Genomic DNA, 22,071 nt, shown 5'->3' on the forward strand with positions numbered 1-22,071 from the left:
TGAAATATAATATTTAATGTTAATAAATAATAAAATATAAAATTGAATATTATCAAAAAAATTAAATATAAATTCATTATTTTTATTTTCATTTCTTGTATTCTCTTCCATTTCTTGTAGAAAAAAAAACATCTTTTTTTTATCTCACTTGATAATAAAATATTAGTTCAATAGTTAACATTATTATTTTTAGGCTTAATTAGACTTTTGGTCCCCTAATTTATATGCTGGGTTCATTTTGGTTCCCTAATTTTTTCGGGGTTTAATTTAGTCCTCCACTTTGTTAAAACAGTTTAAAATAGCCCCTTCCGTTAGTTTTGGTTAAACGGCGTCAGAATAGTGCCACTGTGTCGGTTTGGAACAGGAACATGGCAAGTTTTGAATACCTTGTCATCAATGTGGTGTAATGAGGTGGCAATGAAGTTTATTTATGGAGATAGAATTGTTCATTTGCCCTAATTCCAGTGTTGTTCTTCGTTCTGCTGGAGTTCATCTTAATTTGACAAGCTTTATTATTTCTGAGTGATGTCTAGGGGCCATTGTTCTTCATCTTGCTCCTGTAACTCGTGGGGTATACAAAATCCTAGGTTATCTAATCACGGTGGTGCGGTTTTGTCGCACGGTGGAGCACCCACTTGCAACTGTGGATAGGTTGTTGTGTTAAGAATAGCTCGAACTACTAAAAATGGTGGGAAGCAATTTTGGGGTTGTCCTAATTACAAGGTTAGATCCATCACCCTTTTTCTGTGATTCGTTCATCAATAAGTGGTTGCAACTAACATGAAGGTTGTTTTGTGTTCTGAATGTTGTCAATAACAGAGGGGAAGTGAAGCTTTCATTGATTGTGATTACTTTAAATGGTGTTCAGAAGATGTTGTTGATGAAAGGGATAACATTATTATAAGGTAAAGAAGGAAGATATTTATTCTGGAGAAAGAACTTAAGGGATCCAGAATGTTTGTTAATGTTTTACTAGGGATAGTGGGTTTATTAGTTGTAGTGAACATCATTGTGTTGTCACGATTGATGAAAAGTGTGTGATTAAATCTGTATTGGGTGGTGTTGAATCTGTATTGGGGGTATCAGTTTGTGTATTTCATTTTATTGACTTGAAATACGTAATTGGAAAGGTGAATTGTTGTATCAGTTAGTTAATTAATGAAAAATTGGTGTTAAAGAAACCTTTGTTTGGTATCAAATACAACCATTACAAACATTCAATGAAGAGAAATTTTCAGTCATAAGTCAATATTATATAAACACATCATTGTACTTATTGTTACAGCACAAAAGACATCCAATATTGTTTTGGATTTTTGAACTTACAATGTAAAAGCTGCAAAATAAAAGTAGACAAAGCATTCTTGACTTTAGAAATCTAAAAGCTGCATAATACATCAAAGCCCCAAAATAAATGGTGCAGCATAAAAAAAGCATAAGTAAGCCTCATGGCTTCCACACATGTCCTCTCCTATGCTGGAGTTTCTGCCTTCTATTGGGTATGGTTGAGGTTGGACGAGGAATTAGAAGGTGGCATGGGTGACTTCCTACAACTGTTTGTGATCCTGCTTGGTGTGTTGCCTGTTGTGGTGGCTGCTATGATGATTGTGATGGCTGATGTGAAGAGTGACTTTCCTGATTCGATGTTGGTGGTGGCTGTTGTGATGACTGAGTTGGTTGAGTCATAGGTGTTAGTGGTGGTTGTTGTGATAACTGACTTGGTTGAGTCATAGGTGGTGGTGGTGGTTGTTCTGATCCCACATTTGTTGCCTGAGTTGACTAAGTTGGTGGTGTTGACTGAGTTGGTGGTGTTGGGTAAGTTGATGGTGCTGGTTGAGGTTGTTGGGGATAGCTTTTTCTATTGTGACCAACTTCTTTACATATGCTACATTTTTTAGTCAAGCCATGTTTTTTAATTTGCTTCCCATTCTTGTTCATCTCCCAAGCTTCAAGTCTTTTTTTTTTCTTTTTGAGTCTTCCAGGTAGAATTCGTTTAGGAAGGGCCAATAAATCTAGAAATTCTGTTTGAATCCACATTTGCTTACCGTTACAAGGGTATATGATGGAATTGTAGATCTCTTCATAGGTTGAGATTCTGAACCAATGAGGGACAAAATCTTCTTCACTTAAGTTCAGAAACTTAATTGCAGCCACTGCATGACAGCAAGGTATCCCTGTTAGACTCCACTTCCTGCAGGTCCAGTGTTTGTTGTCTATGTTGACCACAAATTTCTCCCCAGTAAATTATTTGTACCTAACCTCAAATATTTGATTTGCTGACCAGTTGTTTATCACAATTCAATACAAGTATAAATCACAAATGAGGAAATGGTGACAAAATTAGAATGAGTATGCAACAAATTACAAGTACTTGGGAATCTAATTTGTGGAATTTGTTGTTTCGTTGTCCACTATTGTCTTAATTCTTGGACATATTGTGTTTTTGAAGGATTTTGCCTTTGATCTATTCTCAGCCCATCTTTGCATCATATAAAGACATATTTCCTCCATCATGGACACTATTGGCTTACTCCTTGCTTGTACAATTATACTATTGAATGTCTCACTCATGTTATTCACGAGTGTGTCACACAAAGGTCTGGGGATGAAGCTTGATTTTGACCAATACCTATTCAAGTGGCACACACAAATCAATAATGCTTCACAATCAATTTCAACAAAGTTGAGCAAGGTTACCTTAGGGGTATTCCTAACAGATGTTTGAAAGCATCGTTGTTAAGTTCTTTAATCTTCTTTATGACTTTCTGCCATTGCTATGGATATGTGCTATGAGCTGCTTCCCACATTAAAGCTTTCAGATTCTTTCCCGGGAATTTCTTCCTAAAGTTTGCATATAAATGCCTTATACAAAACCTTTGGTCAACCCCAAGCTAAAGAAATTGAATGGCAGGTAATAAACCCTATAAAATAGAATTAAATCAACTTAGGCAGGCCACCAACTATCTCAGCATTAAAAGGTCATAACAAAAGTGTGAGAAAATAATATACATACATTTTGCTGGTCTGACATGAACGTGTAGGATGCACAAATATCTAGTCCCCCAAGATCATCAATTAACAACTCCAAAAACCATGTCCATGTGTCCTTATTTTCCACTTCAACGACAACACATGGAATTGGTACCATTTGGTCGTTGGCATCCCTTCCAACAGCAGTAAGGAGTTCATCCCCATAGTTATGTTTCAGAAAACAGCCATCTAAACCAATAAAAGGGCGACCTGAAATCATACTATCTTTACAGGCTTTCAAACACATGTAGAACCTGCTGAAATATTTTTACCCTTCATTTCCTTCAACTTTCATCTTTGCTATAAAACCAGGATTAGAACGAAGAATCTCATGTGCATAATCATAAATTCTATTAAATTGTTCTACAAATGACCCATCAACTTGCTCAACAGCCAATGTTTTTGCTCTACGAGCTATGGACTTGGTCACAACAATATTCCACTTCTTAGTTACTTTATTGAATATCAACTGTCCTCAGACTTGGGTTGTCTCTTAATGTGTTTTCCAACCTACTACTTAACCACTTAGCATTTAACATTTCCACATTGAATTCTCTGTTGCACTTGTGCTTGTCATTAATTCTCCTTAACTGCCATATGTTTGTTTCAGCCATATAAGCACAATAGGCAAACAAAGAACATTTTCCTTTCCCACCCAATCATATCACTCTACATCTATGTTTATCATTTTTTTGAAGTTTTAGCCTTCTTCTAGATTGCACTCCATATGTCCTTATTTCCTCTACAAATGTCTCTTTATCTGGAAAATGCGTTCCAACTTCCCATTGGTATGGGGCCATGCTTTTGGGCATTTTAAAGGTCCCAAAGTTTGCCTTACATTGGCTGCCACTGGCCAATGACTCATAACTACTTGGATCATCGCTATACATGTTATGTAATTCCCACCCATCATCAAATAAACCCCTATCATGCATATCAACATGGGCACTACCATCAAATTCTAATTCTTCCTCCTCACCATCTTCTTCCCCATTTCCTTCCCACAAATTGTCCTCATAATGGACACTTACATCATGTAGATCTTCCTCACTCATGCTATGATCAGAATCAGTTTCACCTTCACCTACTACCTCTTGTGACTCAGCTCCAGTTTCCTCACCTTTACCTACTGCATCAGCTCCAGTTTCCTTAACCCGAATTTGATCCACTTCAGTTTGGACACCAAGTTCTACTTCAACCTCATTTTTTTCCTCAACCCGAATTTGATCCACTTCAAGTTGGACACCAACTTCTGCTTCAACCTCATTATTTTCCTCAACTTCAATTTCAGGTTGAACCTCAACATTGACAACAACCTCAATTTCAGGATCCATTTCAGTTTGTGATTGCACCCTAATGTTATGGTGACTATCAGCGTCATCTTCCAATTCATATTCCATGTCACAACCATTATTATCTTGTTGCATTTCAGCCTCATGAACCACATTATTATCCTGCACATGATTAATGTGATCTCCATCGCCACAACCAATGTGACCATCCACCTCAGTCTAGACCTCAACATTTCTAGTTCTTGTTTCTGCCACCACCTCTTCAGGGAAATATTCCAAAAAAATTGTCCACAACCTCAGCTTCACAAATTGAGTGACTAACAAACATGTGAACTTGCCCATTCCTTCTAGCAATATTGACCATGTGCATTGCACCTATGTCATCAGACAAAATTTTCAAATTGTTCTCCAATACAACTGACTTACTAACTTTATACCACAAATCTTTAATGTTTATATAACCCATTTCCCTAAGTATTCCCATTATTTCAAAAAAAAAACTCCACCTATCTGGGTCACAAGCCAACGTGGACGTTAACCCATTACTATAACTCAATGTTTCATTCGTTTCAAAGTATCTCCCATGGTGGACCACCACCTCAAATCTATCATCACACATCCCAACCTATAAAAAACATAAAACAAATTACTATATGCACTACCAATGCCCATAGATACAATACATATTACAACCCAAACCCCAAAAAAGTTAAAAAGGGACCATAACCTACTGACTACAAACCAACGGGACCACAACCCACACACCATTACAAACACACACAGACAAAATAACACACAAAAAACAATACCAACACCCACAATTTCAATACTATATAAGTAAAACGCGAAAGTGAATCCATTAAAAAACCAAAAAACTTACCTCCAATTTCATGCACTAAGAACAAAGCGATGACCCCATGCCACACTGAAGGAGAAAGCAAATCCTTCCTCTTCGAATCGTTATCTATTGATTGTTTCTCGCTTCTTCCTCGAACCCTAATTTCTTCAACCATTATCCGCAATTTCTTCATCGAATCCCTAATTTCTTTCTTTATCGAACCCTGATTTCTTTCAAAACCCTCAAACCCTAATTTCTTTCAAAACCCAATTACAATTCAATTTCTCATTTACTGTCCACATAATCTGATCTCCCTGCATTGCCACGTCATTTTTAATTGCCACAGTATCATATCAGATGACTCTGTCGTTAACTTATTTAATGTTCTTAACGTCGAGGACTAAATTGAACCTCCTACACAAGCTAGAGGACTAAATTGAACCCCGAAAAAATTAGAGGACCAAAATGAACCCATCATATAAATTAGAGGACCAAAAGTCTACTTAAGCCTTATTTTTATCTCATTAGCCTTTCTATGTTTATTTATTATGAATATAGAAAAAAATGTATTATGTGGTTTTTGTAAGACCCACTTTCTGATTTAAAAGTGTTGGGCCTGATTTTATGAGAGAGCCTAGAGTCAGCCCATTTGTTTTTTCAGGACCCCTTTCAGATGCCCACATACTCCCATTCTACACCCTTAAACCAAAACATCTCACTCATTTCTCCCCTGTCTGAAACAAGATTTGTGCTACGGCAGTTGCGAAACTCTCCTCCTAACTAGCGAAACTATTTTTCACCATGTAAGTTAAGCTCAAACTCCCATTTTCCTTCCACTCCATTTTAGTTGCTTCGGTTCTGTCCAAGGTTCCTCTTTAAAGCCTTATTCTCGTTCATGTGTGCATGTTTTTTAGCTCTTTAATATTCTTTGGAATTATGGTGATGTTACTGTTAGAGCTCTCTTATATTAAGTCGTTTTCCAATTGTCGAGGTAAGGGAAGCTAGGTCTTTAAAACCCCCTCTTTGTTTTAGTCTCTTGCATGTTTTTGGTTTCGAATCGTGCTTAAAATGATGCTTTGATGTTCGTGGTTGTGTTTTTTTTTTGTTTGGGATTTTGGGTTTTTTCATGCTGAAACTAGTGAAAATTTGTTATTCTAGCTTAAGCGAAAACTTTTAGCTTAAGCAAGATTGCTCTAGCTTAAGCAAGATCAATCTAGCTTAAGCGAGAATAGCAGAATTTCACTTTGCTCTCTGTTTGAATTTTATCGCTCATTGTTGAGCCTTTCTCTTTGTGTACTGTTATTTTGTAGTTTCTTGCTCTATGAGCAAATTTCCAGCTTAATCTAATTTGTGTAGAGATTCTGTTCATGGCATTGTGTTGTGCCTTTAGGTTTCCATTCCAGTATAGTGTTTAGGATAATTGTAATGGTTGTTTCTAATATACTTTATGTCGGTACTCTATTTTATACTATAAACATGCGACGTTCTATTTGTTAGAATTATTCTTTTAAATTGGGACGTTACATTTATGGTATCAGAGTAGTTCGTCCTCAGGATGATCTTAGAGTTGTGGGTTTGTCATGTCTTGTGGGCTTAAGTATCCAAGTTTAGTTCAGTTTGTTTTTGAACCAAAAGTATTAAGAACAGAAAATGTCTTGATAAAGTAATGAGGTTGCACACTCATGACTAGATCAAATGTCGTTTTTCTTTCTTAATTCTAATGGTTTGGGGAAAGAAAGGTGACAAACAAAAGGTTTGGTTGTTAGTAGATGATGGAGTTTGCTTTGTATGTTCTAGTTTGTCTTGCTTGTGCCTTTGTGGTTTATGTTTGGTGCCTATGGTGATAGAGGAATGCAGATTCAAGGTCAACTCGGTCTGCTTACCTTTATAAGGGTTGGATAAGGCCTCTAAGACAATTTCTTGCCTCAAAGATAGGGAGTTATTTTATGATGTATATCGTTAAGCAAGAAAAGCTAAGTTTTGGGTTAGTAGACTGGGAGAATATCCTAGAATTCAAAACACAATGTTTTGGCAAAGGGAGCTTCAAGGATAGGTCGTTGGAATCAGATACTACAAGTTTTCCAAAAGGAGTTGAATTCAGAGGTTAGACCAATGAAAGATGTCAATGCATGCAAGTGTAACAACATTTGAGGAAATCAACTTGGTTCTACATCCCAGCAATGTTGAGGTTTAGAGTTATGCATATACATGCAATGTTAAGAGGAATGTTATTGGATATAGTCATATGGCCATATCTAGTGCTTTCTTGGATTGGTGGAAGATGAGCAATTGGCAGATCCTAGATTGCAGAAAATAGTGAGATTGCTTGGAATCGAGCAAGCTAAGAAAGATAAAGACCTTGGGTTAGTCAAGTAAGATGATATTTCCTAAGTAGAGGGAAAAATAATTTGTGGATAAGAATGAAATGGCATAAAGGTTTCATACTAGGTTCAACAGCCAGAAGGATATGATTGGTCTTTTTAGTTCATAGTAGGATGTTTCAAGGAAAAGTAGTTCGCATGACCAGAACATTTGACCTTGGGTTGAGATAGAGGAATTTAAGTGTTGGAAGAAGAAGCATATCGTTAGGTTTGATATTGTGGGAATGACAAAAGCTAGTGGAGGCAAAGTACACTAAAGAATGAAAGGAGAAGAAAATTCTGAAGTAGTTGAAATGGTGTCCGTGATAGTTAGTGCTGGAGCGGTTAGCGTAGATGATCAAATTCAAGGAAACAATGTATAAAAGTGGTGCTTGCGATATGGGTTTGGTTTTGTTTAGGATCATATACTTCTTGGTGTCGCCAATATGGTAAAGGAGTCATAGTTGCCTACAAGAGGGAGTTGGGGTTGAGATGGTGGTTTGCTACAATTGTGGTCAAGTGAAGTTTACTTCGATGTGTAACGTGTTTCGTGGTGATCGAAGGATTTAAATTCAAATTCAATTTGAATTGTTTCCTTTTCAAGGTTGGGACATAATCTCAAGGGTGAATTGGTTGTTTTCTTAATCTCATTCTTAGGAGATGTGACCTAACGAAGTAGTTTCCTTTGATTAAAAGAGATAAGTCAGTGGTGGCGTATTAAGTATGGATCAAGCTGAAAGGGGGCAGAATGTCATATGAATTAGAATTATCTGATAGAGGCAAGAGAATAATAAATGCAAAGGATCTTAGTGGTAGAAGGGTTTATAGGCGTATTCTAAAGTATATTATAATTTTGCTTTGGAGTGGTGAAGTTCACTTTTGTATTAGTGTCTGAAGTAGAACTCATGCTAGTAGTTCCTAATTGGATGGTTTATGTTGTGAGTGTGAAGTAAGAGAACCAAGTGAAAGGATTGTTGGAGACATAATGACATAGACTCAATATAATCACTGGAATGACTGCAAGTTTGGTGGATCTCTAAAGAGAAATGGTGGTGTGTCAAACCATTCAAGATGAGTATTGACTAAGGTTGGAGTGGCTAGTAGAGCATGTGGTTTTAAAAAGGATGGATATGATGTTGAGAAAATGGAATGTTAAGGCTATCAAAAAGGGAGTTTTAAAGAGTTTTGTAAGTTTTTTAGAGGTTTTGAGGAAGGTTTCTCAACGATGATTGCTTCCTTGTCATGGCAGACATGAAAGGATCATCATTTTGAGTAAACAAATAAGTGACTTTGTGTATGGATTAGAGTAGCGCAACGGGATAGTGTCAAGTGATGCTTATGAATGGTATGAGGTGTGTGAAAAGAACTATCTTACTCATGACCTAGTGGTTGCTACAATAATCAGTTCTTTAAAAACAACAAAGGTGTCACTCTTATGAGTATCAGTCAAAAGTGTTCAATGATCATTTAGAGTTGAAAGTGTGGAGTTGCACAGAGGAAGTTGGACAAGAGAAATATGAGATGGTTGAGTTATGGTTTCAAGTTAGGGTGTCAACCTAGAAGTGAGAAAGTAAAAGTAGATGCTTAACTAGGTAAGGGAAATCAAGATCTTGGCTTGACAAGGCAAGAGTAAGAGTTGGTGGAGAAGTATAAGTGATTGAGTTAGGAAGAGAAGATGGGAGGGGATTTCATTAGTCTAGTCACCTGACTAGAACTAGTGAGTTTCTCAAAAAGGTTGGAAAAAGGAAAATCGAACAATCTTAGTTTGAAATGTATCATAGAGTTGCTAGGTACAAATGAAACTAGAGATTTCAAGTCAAGGAAGATATGGTTCTGAGGTTTTGTAGAAGGATGGTTACAAGTTAAGGGATCAGAAATGAAGATAGGATGCCAAATGAATCTAGTGGTTGTAATAGTTGAAAGTTTTAATTTGGAAATGGAATACCTTGGTAGTGAACTTTGTTACGCTTGGTTGAAGTCAGTAAAAGAAGCAAGATGTTATAAGTGTTGCTATGAATAAAGGTGATCAAGTTAGTGGAATGATGCTTCAAGGACAAGATAGTGTGTAGTGACAACTAACATGATGTAGTTTGAGACTTGAAGTTATCTAAGATTTTGGTGAAAACCTAGAAAAGGTAATAGAGAGCATATGGAAGGTGAGTCAGTATACCATATACGAATTGGTTGGTCAGGTATGAAGGATCATTCCAATTTTAAGGTTGGAGGTTGGGAGTTGCTTTGAGAGTAGTGGCTAAACCAATCTACACTGTTGAACATCTAACACTTAGCACAGAGGCAGAGCTTCTAATGAGTATAAGTGTTTGAGTTGTTAAATTAGTCATGTCTAAGTGGTGGTTGTTACAGAAAGGGAAGAGAACATAGTTTTCCTTCTACCTCATGAGTGAATTTTCGAGGTCGAAAATTTTTGTTGTTGGAGAGATTGTAAAACCTACTTTCTGATTTAAAAAGTGTTGGGCCTGGTTTTATGAGAGAGCCTAGAGTCAGTCCATTTGCTTTTCCAGGATCTCTTTCAATTGCCCAAATACTCCCATTCTACACCATCAAACCAAAACATCTCACTCATTTCTCCCCTGTCTGAAACAGGAGTTGTGCTAGGATAGTTGCAAAACTCTCCTCCGATCTAGTGGAACTATTTTTCACCATGTAAGTTGAGCTCAAACTCCCATTTTCCTCCCTTTCCATTTTAGTTGCTTCGGTTCTATCCAGGGTTCCTCTTTAGAGCCTTATTCTCGTTCATGTGTGCATGCTTTTCAGCTCTATATTATGTCTTTGGAACAGTGGTATTGTTATTGTTAGAGCTCTCTTCCATCAAGTCGTTTTCCTAGTGTCGAGTTAAGGGAAGCTAGGGCTTAGAAACCCCCTTTTTTTAGTCTCTTGCATGCTTTTGGTTTCAAATCATGCTTAAAATTATGGTTTGATGTTCATGGTTGTGTTTTTTGTTTTTTGGGGATTTTGGGTTTTTGCATGTTGAAACTAGTGGAAATCTGATATTCTAGCTTAAGCGAGATCAATCTAGCTTAAGCGAGATCAGTCTAGCTTAAGCGAGAATTTCTAGCTTAAGCGAGAATAGAATAATTTCACTTTTCTCTTTGTTTCAATTTTAGCTTAAGCGAGAATTTCTAGCTTAAGCAAAATCAGTCTAGCTTAGGTGAGAATTGTTGCAGAATTTTAAATTCCTTACTTTAACTTATGATTAACTAAGTTAATGTTAAAAATATGATGTATGAAGTTATACATGTATGGTGTGGCACTTTTTTGACCTGTATTTGATGTGTTTAGCATGAGATTATAATGTTGAGATGACATGTGGAATGTTGTTGGTAAAAGAGTTTCATGGGAAACTCTTGATGACAGTGTGGTTAGTGTATGCCTTGATATAAGAGATGTATATAGATAAAGGAAGGTATCCTGAACTTTGATAATCGTTCACACTCATATAGAGTAGAATGAATTATGTGGTAAGAGTGGTAGGAGGTCCTAGTATTGGGAGGTGTTTGAGCTTGAGACAGAATGGGATTAACCTGGTGTGTGATTGGGTGATAAGCTCTTGTGTCTAGACTCTATAGAGTTTAGAAACCAGCACAGGTTCATACTTCCTTTAGAATTCTATATCAAACGCATAATCTAGATAATTGAGTTTGAGGGTCTTGCATTGCTTGCCTTCACACATGCCTTGTGTGCTTACTGAAATGCATGTTTAAGAATCCGCTTGTATACTTATATGATAAAAGATATTTTTATCTCTAGCTTATCCTTTCTCTCTGTGTTTGTGTTTCTGTTTGATTTCTTTTTACGATGATCACCAAATCCTTGGTGTGAGCAGACGTGGAGGCTCTTGGTTATCGTGATGTTGGCAGGGAAGCTAGTGTTTAGTAGGCTTTCTAGATCCTTTATTGCTCATTGTTGAGCCTTTCTCCTTGTGTACTTTTATTTTGTAGTTTCTTGCTCGGTAAGAAAATTTCCAGCTTAATTTAATCTGTGTTTAGATTTTGTTCATGGCATTGTGTTGTGCCTTTGGGTTTCCATTCCAGTATCGTATTTGGGATAAGTGTAATGGTTGTTTCTTTTTTACTTTCTGTCAGTGCTTTGTTTTATACTATAAACATATGCATTCTATTTATTAGAATTATTTTTCTTTAAATAGGGATATTACATTTTTTTCATAACCAATTTTTAATTGTGGCTTGATTATCATATATTTTTTTTAAAATATGTCTTTCAATTTTCGATTAAATTATGATAAATTATTTTTTAATTTTAAATCCTTTTTTTAAATAGGTAGATTGATTAAGAATAGAAGAATAAATTTATTTTTGTTAAAAGTAACGAAAGAGAAGCTATAGTGGATATGAAAACAAACAAAACTCAACTTCTTTACCCAATTTGAAACATCATATAAATAATCTAATTGTTCAAGTAGAGGAGTTCTTCTTTACTCTTCAAAGAATTAAAAGGGATGAGTTTGATATTAACTCTTTCTAATGGATATAAGAAGAAACGTCATCAAAGATGAGGATATCCGATGAGTAAAAAAGATGAAATTAGATAAGCTTATTTAAAGTGGCACTAACACAAAATGGGCCTATAACGTCACCTATTTGACGTCAGTCCACGAAAGTCCCGAAGTAAAAAATGACCGGTGGCGTTTTTGCAATTAAAAGCACAAAATTAACGTCGGCACCCTAAGGAAGAGACGTCTTTATTCAGTTTGACATCAATGTCGACAGGTTAGACGTCAAAGGATGTCGGATTTCAAATCCCTAACGTCAAATGACTTCTGTTTTTCAATTCTCCGACGTCAAATTACGTCTATTTCTCGATATCCCGACGTTAAATGTTATAAAGAAACCAGAGGCAGCGCCAACAACACTGTTCCTTTGCACACTTTCATTTTTAGGGTTAACCAACACCTTTGTTGATGAGTGGGAGGACGAAGGAAGATTAGTTTTTGGTCATGAAACCTCCAATGCATGTAAGAGGATGTGCTCGCTTGGGGTTTTTTTGAGTTTTGATCCAATGGTTTTCTCCTTTTCGTATTGCAGCAACGTGATTTGTGCTAGGCGACAATGCGATGACGAGCTCCAAAACTTTCAGCAGCGTGACGACCTTTGATTGCACAATTATGTTGTAACTATTGCTTACTCAAAGGGACTCTCTCTTAATATCACTCTATGTTTTTCTGTTATTATTAGCTCACCTCATTTTTTCCATTTACCTTCATTGTTAGGTCACTCATATGACTGCTTTATTATTTATTTTTTTAGATTTGGGTTTTGATTTATTGATATTTGTAGTTTTTTGTAGAAGGTTTGTGAAAGAGAGTTATGGCAGGAGGTGGGGGAGCTTCGTTGCCTAAGATTGATGAGCCACAACCACAACCACCAAAGGATTAACTATCAAATGTTTCTTATTGCACAGCGTGAGTTTTTGTTTTTGTTTTCCTGTAATAGTAGATTCGATTTCTGTTTGGTTTTGCTTTGAATTTGATTCCTCTGTCATCTTTATCGAAATGGTATATATTTAAAAGCATGCTTTGTGATTTTGACATTAATTGTTTGCACATGTTGGTTGTTTATTTGTTTTTTAAACTGATTGTAAGTTTGTTTATGTTTGACATGGGTTTTGAATGAAATTAAGGGGGAACTAGGAAAAATAAGGAAAAGAGTTATTAGCAATTAATTCACGGTTTTGGTTCAGGGATGTGGGTTCTGGTTTATGAAAGTGCAGCCAAAGGACGTCTGTTTCATTTATAACCAACTTCAAGGGACGTCGGCTTTTTTCTCAAACATCAATTTTGACGACAGCCAATGAGACGTCGGAGTTTGGACAGACGCCAAAAATTGAAAATAACAGACATTAAAAGTCTCTTTTGTGTTAGTGTGGTATTTGTATCTATACAACTTTATAAATTTTGAATATATTATTTTAATTTTTTAAAATTATTGGTCAAAATACGCTACTATCTCTACTTTTAACTTTCAAATTAAACCAAGGGTATATTAATTTGATTTCGGTAAAGAAACAAATTAGTTTATTAAAAATTAAAAGAAAATTATGAAATAAAGATAAAAATCAATTTTCTAAGAAAATAAAATAAAATAAACAACAAAAATAATTTAACCTCAAAAGCTCGAATCCGTACAAAATTAGTTAATTAGTTAATCCATGAAATTTTACCGAACACCACTCTAACTTTTATAAACTTATCTTAAAAGTAATCGTTTAAAAAAAAGTACGGTATTTTTCTTTTGTATTTACAAATTCTCTTTATAACGTTTATAAACACCTTTTGAAAGCAATAGTTCAAAAGAAGTAATTTTTTCTGTTTTTTTAATTTTTTTCTAACTTCTAATATTATTAGCTCTGCTTTCTGTAAATATAAATATTTTCGATGTATTTTCATTTCAAAAAGGACAAATTTATTTTTCTGAAAAAGGGACAAACAAACGGTCCTATTAATCTCCTTAAATATGTATACTTATAGAATTTTTTTAAAAACATGATACATTATCGATTAAAGATTGGTTCTGATTATGATATTAATAAGTGTCTCTCCCTGTAATTCTGGCACGAAGAAAGCATAAGATGGTGAATGCTATATGCAATGGAATGAAAAGATACCAAAGCAAGAAGAAAGGCAGAAATAAATTTTTTAAATGAAAATTAAGAGTTAGATACCCAAATCAAAGGCATAAGAAACCTATCTGTCCTAGAAGCTTCTTCATATTTACACAAAATATTGGTAGTTAGCACGTACCATACTTAACCACTTTTTGTTTTATAATAAACCAATTATATTATAATTTACTTAAAAGCATATATATGCCTTTTTTTATGATTCCATATTCTCTATTAATTTTTTTATTATTATTTTCTGTTGAACACTTAAAATACATAATATTGATACTTTAAATATTTTTTTAATATATCTTAAAATTTTAAAATTAGTGACCATCAAAATAAAGTACAATAGAATAAAAACTATAAAAGATCAACATAGAATCCAAATTTTTTACTCACTTTTTCATTTTCTAGTTCAAATTCAAATAAGAAACAAGTGAAATTGAATCAATAAATTTTATACTTCACTCATGAAAAGATTTAATAAAATGAAATCCAATGTTTGTTGCTTTAAAAAGATGCCAAAATGTAACTCTTTTTTTTATACTTCTCCATAATGTCTTTTGAGATATTCTTTTTTGTAATTTCAACTCTAAAATTTGAATGAATTTGGAAAATGTGACTAGTTATTGCACTGGGCCTGGTCCACCCATTCACTACTATATGGGGTTAAGTGCATCTGAAATAAATAATGAAGCTGGACCAAAAATAAATAAATAAATAAAGAGCATTGCAGAAAGAATAAGTGCACTCCATCATCCCCTCACCTTCTTTTCATACCCATTTAATTAATTTATTTCCCATTTGACATGAATAATCTATTCAAAATCGAATCTTTATTTTAAAATTTCCCTTTTTATTTTCAACTTATTATATATGTACAGAGTTCCTGCCAGCTAACTTTTTTCTGAAACCCAACAAGAAATTTGCAAATGTTTCTCCTACTTTTCTTTTTTCATCTTTTCTTATTCCTTTCGACCAAAAAAAAAAAGTGATAATTAAAGCTAGATGAAAGCTGGTTCTGGAGTAGCATTTAGTTGTAATCCTACCAATGCCATTAACATAATTTTATTGTACAACTTTATTAGGTATTGAATAATAAAAGCTTAATATAATGCTAATAATAAATTAGGTCAAATGTAAGAAATAGAAATAAATCTACTTCCCGATTATGTGCATAAAAGTTAATGCGCTTAAATCTACTAATGCAGCTTCATAAAACTATTAAATCATGCCAATTGATTCTCTACACACTTTTCGGAGCCATGGTGCAAGGCAAGTAAAAAACCTTTATTTGAAACAAAATATTTATAGAAAAAAAAAACTATCCAAAAATATAATTGATTACTAACAATACATCTACTTTGAAAAATAAAATGTAATGTTGATAACAATTTTTTTTCACCTAAAAGTAAGTTCATGATCTTGTAACATAATTGTCTATTTTTGTAACGAGTAACTGCTTTAGTTATTTCACTAGTTGACTTCTATTATCAAATTAATCAAAGTTAAAACACTGTACATTGTACTGTAGTTAATGTCGTGAACTTTAGAGCTGACTAAAAGTACCAAAACATTTAATGTGTCATCCATGTTATTGTCCTCTACACATGCTTGCTTATAGGATTCGTATTTCTATCTAATTAAGATATGTTTTTCTTGTTTTAATTTGCTTAAGGAGTTGCACTAACAAAGTCTTAAAGTTAAAACTTTACAGATGAACAACAGTTTTTTTTAATTTTGAAATAGGCGTTTAAAAACTTGCTATAAATATAGATCACAATTATTAGAAACATGCTGTAAACAGGTGAAACAAATGTGTGGTTGAAGATTAGTGTTGTACTCAAAGAACACATAAATGGTAATTATTATTAACCTCACTTAAACCTTTCCCATGCGATTTGGTTGCTGTCTTTCATAAAATAAAAATAAAAAATCGTATCTTCCGAATAACTATTGGTACCAAGTAATGATATGATAGGTTGCTTTGCATAAATTGTCATTGACACATTTTTGTAATAATTTTCATCAAGTTACTAACAAGTTGTTGGATCACAAATAATGAATCCTCCCTAATGATGTATCATGCATGTGAGGGGAGGTAAAATTGTGTGAAACTGTTGAATTATTTTTTTAACTTATGACATGGCGCCGCATTAAATCAATAGAGACAAATCACACCTCACCAAATCCTCCACCTTCAACTTAATTACATTTAATTTTGTCATATCTACAACACCTCAATTCCAAACTAACATATATTTTCTACAAATTATGTTTAAATATTAAATTTAAATGGTATCAATTACTCTCAGATGGATTAAAATTCACATTAAGATCTTAGCATTGATTCTCTAATTAAAGTTAAACTCTGAAATTGGAAAGATAGAGAAAATTAATCTACTCTCGATTTTCCATGAGAATTCTCTCACTATACAAGAAAAAAAAAGTACTCTATACCTCTTTTTTGGAGACGGACAACTAATAATATTTTTTTTCTCTCTCTTCACCAAAAATAGATTCAAATCTTCCTCCGTCCAACACAGCCTCCCTTTCCGTTACCGTCACTGATACGATGAGAAAAACTGCCTAACTATCCGCCATAGCCATGACCTCGCCGTCACTATCCTCGTCTCCGATGTCTTCGCCGTCTTCGTCCAGCCACCGCTCCACGGGGGCGCACTCCGCCTTGTGCCGGAACTTCCAATCGAGCGCTTGGCACGCGCGTGAGCAATAGTTCACCGCGCCACACACAGAACACCTTCGAAACTCGTGCTTCCTGGACTCGGGCCGCCCGCACCCCGCGTGTGAACACAACCTCAGCCCCTGTCCGGGCGAACCGCCGCGAGCTGCGAACCACTCCGCCATGAATCGGCTCGCCGGATGCACCTCCGGCGTCGGGACGTTACATCCGAAATCGCTGAGCAACGGACATCCGATCCCCTGCCGAAGCTGTGGCTGAAGGTTGCACGTCAGCCAGTGGCGCGCGGCGGCGCTCGTCGACAACACGGCCGCGAGCTCCCGCGCGTTTGCCTGCACGAGGAACCGCCGCCCCTCGGCGATGTTCTGCCGCACGCCGTAACCGTCTTGCAGGCAGTGACCGAGCTCGCGCAGCGCGTCGACGTGGCCGAGAAACGCCGCTCTGGCGCAGAGCGCCACGCCGGCGCGTAAGTCCTTGTCGCTTTTGGTTCCGCCGCTGCCGTTAAACTGAATCACGGCCAGCGAGTACAGAGCACGCGCGTGGGAGTTTATCGCTGCCTTCGCCATTAAAGACGCGCCGCTCCCTCGGTTTTGCAAACAGTAGAACCGAATCTGCACACAAAACAGATAGAAATCAACAAGTTAGATTTTTGAAAAAGCAATAAGAATTAAGAATTTGTTCACAGAAGAAAGTATTTTTGAAATTTCCTAACTTGAATTTCAGGTTAACTCACCATGCCTAAAGTGTAACAGGCTTCAACATTTCCGGCATCCGCACAGTGTTTGAGGAAACGGTGCGCCGAATCGCACCAATCTTTGGCTCTAATAGCGAAAGCTCTGGGTGAGACTTTGGACAAAACAAGCGAATGTAGTGCTAACTTGTTTAATCTCCTACACCTGTTCCACAAACACTAGAATCAGACACCGTCCAGAGAAAAAATGTAAGAAGAATAGAGAAAACAATGGTTGAAAAACTACGCACGTGATTAAAACATTGAGAAAATCGGAAGGTTTAGTGGCGGTAGAACTAAGCTTGCAGAAGATAGAGATTACAAGGTCATCCGGCAAAGACTCAAAAAAATCGTAATCGGTAACGGTTTTTTCCGGCGTCTTCTTCTGCCTTTTTCGGCTATAAATAAAGGAGTCTCCGGCGACATGCACACGCATATGCATGTGCAGATCCTTGTTTTTATTGGCAAGCCTCACATCCGAACACATCCTTGACACTACTCCAGAATAGCAAGCTCCTCTCCTTGTTCTCATGTCCTTCGTTAACCACTTCTTCTTCTTCTTCTCTTTTTTCTTGTCTCTCCCTTGAGAGATAAAAGGGAAGAAAACCTAGGTAGCAAGTTATATATAGGAGGTAATGCAATGTGATGGTATGAATCTCCAAACCTGGACCACAACAACATCAAAGACACTGCCAAGGTTTTTAAATACCTCTTCAAAAATAAGTATGTATATGTAACCGGACACAACAAATGTTAAGGTGGGACCACAACTACTTAATTACTTAAACAGCCCTAATGTTGTCGTTTGTGCTGGTCAAACTTGGTTGACCCAGATCCGCACCCTCGTCCTGCATAACTTGATGCTCTGAATATTAAAAATTTAAAAATTGCTCTTATTTTGTACTGCCAAAGAAAATGCTTTTCTCTTGTCTGCAGCATACCTTTGATTTTGAACAGTCTATTCTTCTTCTCATCCTACGTGAGTTGTATGTTTTAACAAGATAACAAGATAAAGGAATGGGTAAATAATATGCTGAGAGTTTGTTTTAAAAGCGGTTAAATTTGTTGAGTGAAACAACTAACTTCAGTTATTTTGAAAATTCAAGTTAACCCCAGGTTTAAAACAACATTCGCTATTCTCGGATGTGCGCGTGATAGACACGTGGTTCTTGGTGCGTGGCCGTTAGGAACGTGTTTGAGCAGGCAGTGACATTGGAGTGGGCAATTTCAGGTACCGAATCCTGGGCACTCGTTTAAGACCAAACTCATCTCGAGGTCAAACTACGATTCAGCAACTGCTTCAGTTACATTACACTACTCTTCCCCCTTTTTACAGTTTATTATCTATTTTGTTTTTTTAGTTCATTCCATTCAAAATTATTTGTTTCTCTAAATTTATACTTCCAGGGATGATTTGTGGTACAAAAGTAATATCAAATAACTATTTTCCATACTAACCTTGTCAGAATAATCAGTTATTGACCAAACTATTTTTATTTTGACCCATACCAGTATTGTAACACACATGAAAAAAAAAAACAACTTTATATATTCCGTTAACTTTACTAAATTTGATTTTGACTCTTGTAATTTTAAAAAATAAATCAAAGACTTCAAACTTAAAATAATATACAAATTAACATTCATTTTAACCTTATCACAAGTCACTAAATATAAAAAGTAATTCAAATCATAAATTTTATAAATTGTGGCCTTATTCACCGGAAATAATAAATGACAATTTTCATGAAAAGTAAAATGTGAATATAATATGAATTTTACTTTTAATTAAATTAAATTAAATTAATATTTATTATTTTTATTCATTTAAATTCAAAATTAAATTTTAGAGTATATCTTACTCAAGTTTGACATTATAAATAGAATGCTGTTAATGTGCTTTAGAAATAACTATTATAAATAAAATAAAAGTAGATACATTGATTTATATTAAAGTCCACCATGTGTGACTTTTTTTTCTTATTCTATAGGGAAATATAAGATAAATTAAATTTTATATAATAACAAATTGTAATTAGTAAACATTTGTACAACATAAAATTGAATATATATTTATATAAAATAAAATAAATGCTACAATTAAATGTAATATAAAATTATTTATACTTAGTAATACTTTTCAAAAGCTATTAAAAATTAATGTCATTATTAAAATAAAATAAAATAAATTGATAATCAATTAGGGAAGTTTATGTTATGGTTGACTAAACCTTATGTAACTCTAGAATTAGTCTATTACATAAAGTAGTAAAATTGTTTAAAAGCATGAGTTATAGCAGTTTGAAAGGCTACCCAAATCTGCATGGTTAAGAAAATAGTTTAGCTTAAAGATAATTTACCAAACAATGTATAAATTTGTGTATATCCAAACACTAAGAGAATTTTGGGTAAGTTTATTTATTGGAATATAAATTGGACCTCATTAAAATAAAAGTATATTTAAAACAATTCGGACTCAACTTGATTTATTGGCATAATACATTAATACGATAAAATTGTAGAATCAAAGGAGTATTTATAAATAAAATTAAGGAAATTCTTATTCTAAGATAATTAACCCGTCAATTTGTAAGCAGATTAATAATATTTTTTTAAAATAAATTATACCTTTTAGAGGTTAAAAATCACATTTATTTTACTTACAATCATACAAATAACATTTCGTAGTCCGTTGTTATAATAAGAACTCATTCAAAAAGTATTAAGAAACTTTAAATTTACTTTGAACTTCTAAAAAATTGAAACAACTATAGCTCTTTTAAACACTAATAAGCCAACCTTATGAATACAAGTATAACATGTTACATAATATATTATCCAGTAAGTTAAAAAATTATATTAATATATAATTGTTTCAACAATTTTTTTTTTTATAAAGAATATATGAAATTGGGAAAATTTAAGATATTTTAATTTATACCCAAAATACACCTGATATTTAAATATAATTTCTTTAAAAATGACTTTCAATCCAGGTTAGTATATATATATATATATATATATATATATATATATATATATATATATATATATATATATATATATATATATATATATATATATATATATATATATATATATATATATATATATATATAATTGTATTAACATCAATTTAACCAATTGTAATAACCTTGTAATATAGATTTATTTTTCTTATAATAGATATTATCGCCATTAATTCGGTTGAGAGTTTTATTTTTGTGGCTCTATAAAAACTTATCACACAAAAATAGGCCATATCCTTGTTTGTTGATTAGTCTAGCTTTCGTTTTCAATTTTTTTTATTCAATCTTCTGGGATCCGTTTTTCAAACACGAGCTCCAAACCAAAATAGATAACATTTAGGATAAGAGCAAGTTAAAAGGGTCATCAATAAATATAATATCATAACATTTGTTTAAAAATTGAAAACTTTTAGAAGAATATCTAACATTAAATTGAGTTAAAATAACTCTTTAGTGTATTATAAACATAATCTAAAATGTATTAACTCTAATTTGATAAACTCCAACACCGTTCACAATGACTGAAAAATGTGTTGAGGTGTAAATGATTGGTGCATGGAAACGTGGCTTATGGGGAAGCTCCGTAGGACCTTAATTAACGTAACAACCTTAAAGAAAGACGTGGCGAGGAGTAGCTAATGTGTCATGTTGTGTTAGCAGTTGCAATAAGTTGTAACCTTCGAGTATGGAAAAAAAAAAAGAAAAAGAAAAAGAAAGAAAGGTTATAAGTTGTATTAGGGTTAGGAGATGTGAGTTAGAGTCCATTATCACCAATCTCATCACTTAGATACACGAATGAGACGTGTGTTGTGTGTATGAGATTATAGCATCTCCTATTCTATCCATATCTATAAATACTCATCGCACAACCTATCATTCTACATTTGTCTACCACAACCCAATCCTAAAACCCTACCCACTTTCACTCCTTCTACACGACACATCCACTCTTCTACTACATCTATGTATATCTACATCAACTTTTTAAATTCTTATAGTAATATTCTTTCTTTTTATTTATATTAAACATATTGTTTTTACCTAAGTTTTCAAAGTTTTAATGTAATATTTTTTAAATTAATTAATAGCTTCTTTTTTTTGTTAGAAATATAAGTATGCGTTTAAGTTTCACGTTAGATAAAATTAAAAAAGTTGAGCACCATATAAGAAAGCACACCTATAAATCTACTGTATTAAGATTTTGAGTTAGAGTGCAGTCAGTACAAGAAATACTAGAATTACTAATGAATATTTATCGACGAATTTTTGATCGTCGGTAATATCACTTTATCATCAAATTTATGCACTTGCAGATGAATAATGACCGTCGATAGTCTATGTTATTTTTTTTTTGTAATTAGTCAATCTCTTATATAAATTGAATTTATGTCTGTTTGGTATTGTGTCTTTATAATGAATTTTTTTTAAAATAAAATTGAAAGATTCATC

The 22,071-nt window shown here is 34.1% G+C and overlaps 1 protein-coding gene across 1 annotated transcript; it reads right to left on the reverse strand.

Moving 5' to 3' along the window:
• Positions 1-16,480: 16,480 nt before the first annotated feature.
• On the reverse strand, positions 16,481-18,257 carry LOC114175619 (HCP-like superfamily protein with MYND-type zinc finger). Its single transcript, XM_028060380.2, has 3 exons — positions 17,845-18,257; positions 17,597-17,759; positions 16,481-17,474 (listed from the first exon to the last, which is right to left on the reverse strand). The coding sequence occupies exons 1-3, from the start codon at positions 18,123-18,125 to the stop codon at positions 16,752-16,754; spliced, it is 1,167 nt and encodes a 388-aa protein (XP_027916181.1). The 5' UTR covers positions 18,126-18,257; the 3' UTR covers positions 16,481-16,751.
• Between the last annotated feature and the right edge of the window lie 3,814 nt (positions 18,258-22,071).

Source organism: Vigna unguiculata, chromosome 3, assembly GCF_037176805.1.
Source record: "Vigna unguiculata cultivar grain cowpea cultivar isolate G323 ecotype 2 chromosome 3, ASM3717680v1, whole genome shotgun sequence".
NCBI classification, from domain to species: Eukaryota; Viridiplantae; Streptophyta; class Magnoliopsida; order Fabales; family Fabaceae; genus Vigna; species Vigna unguiculata.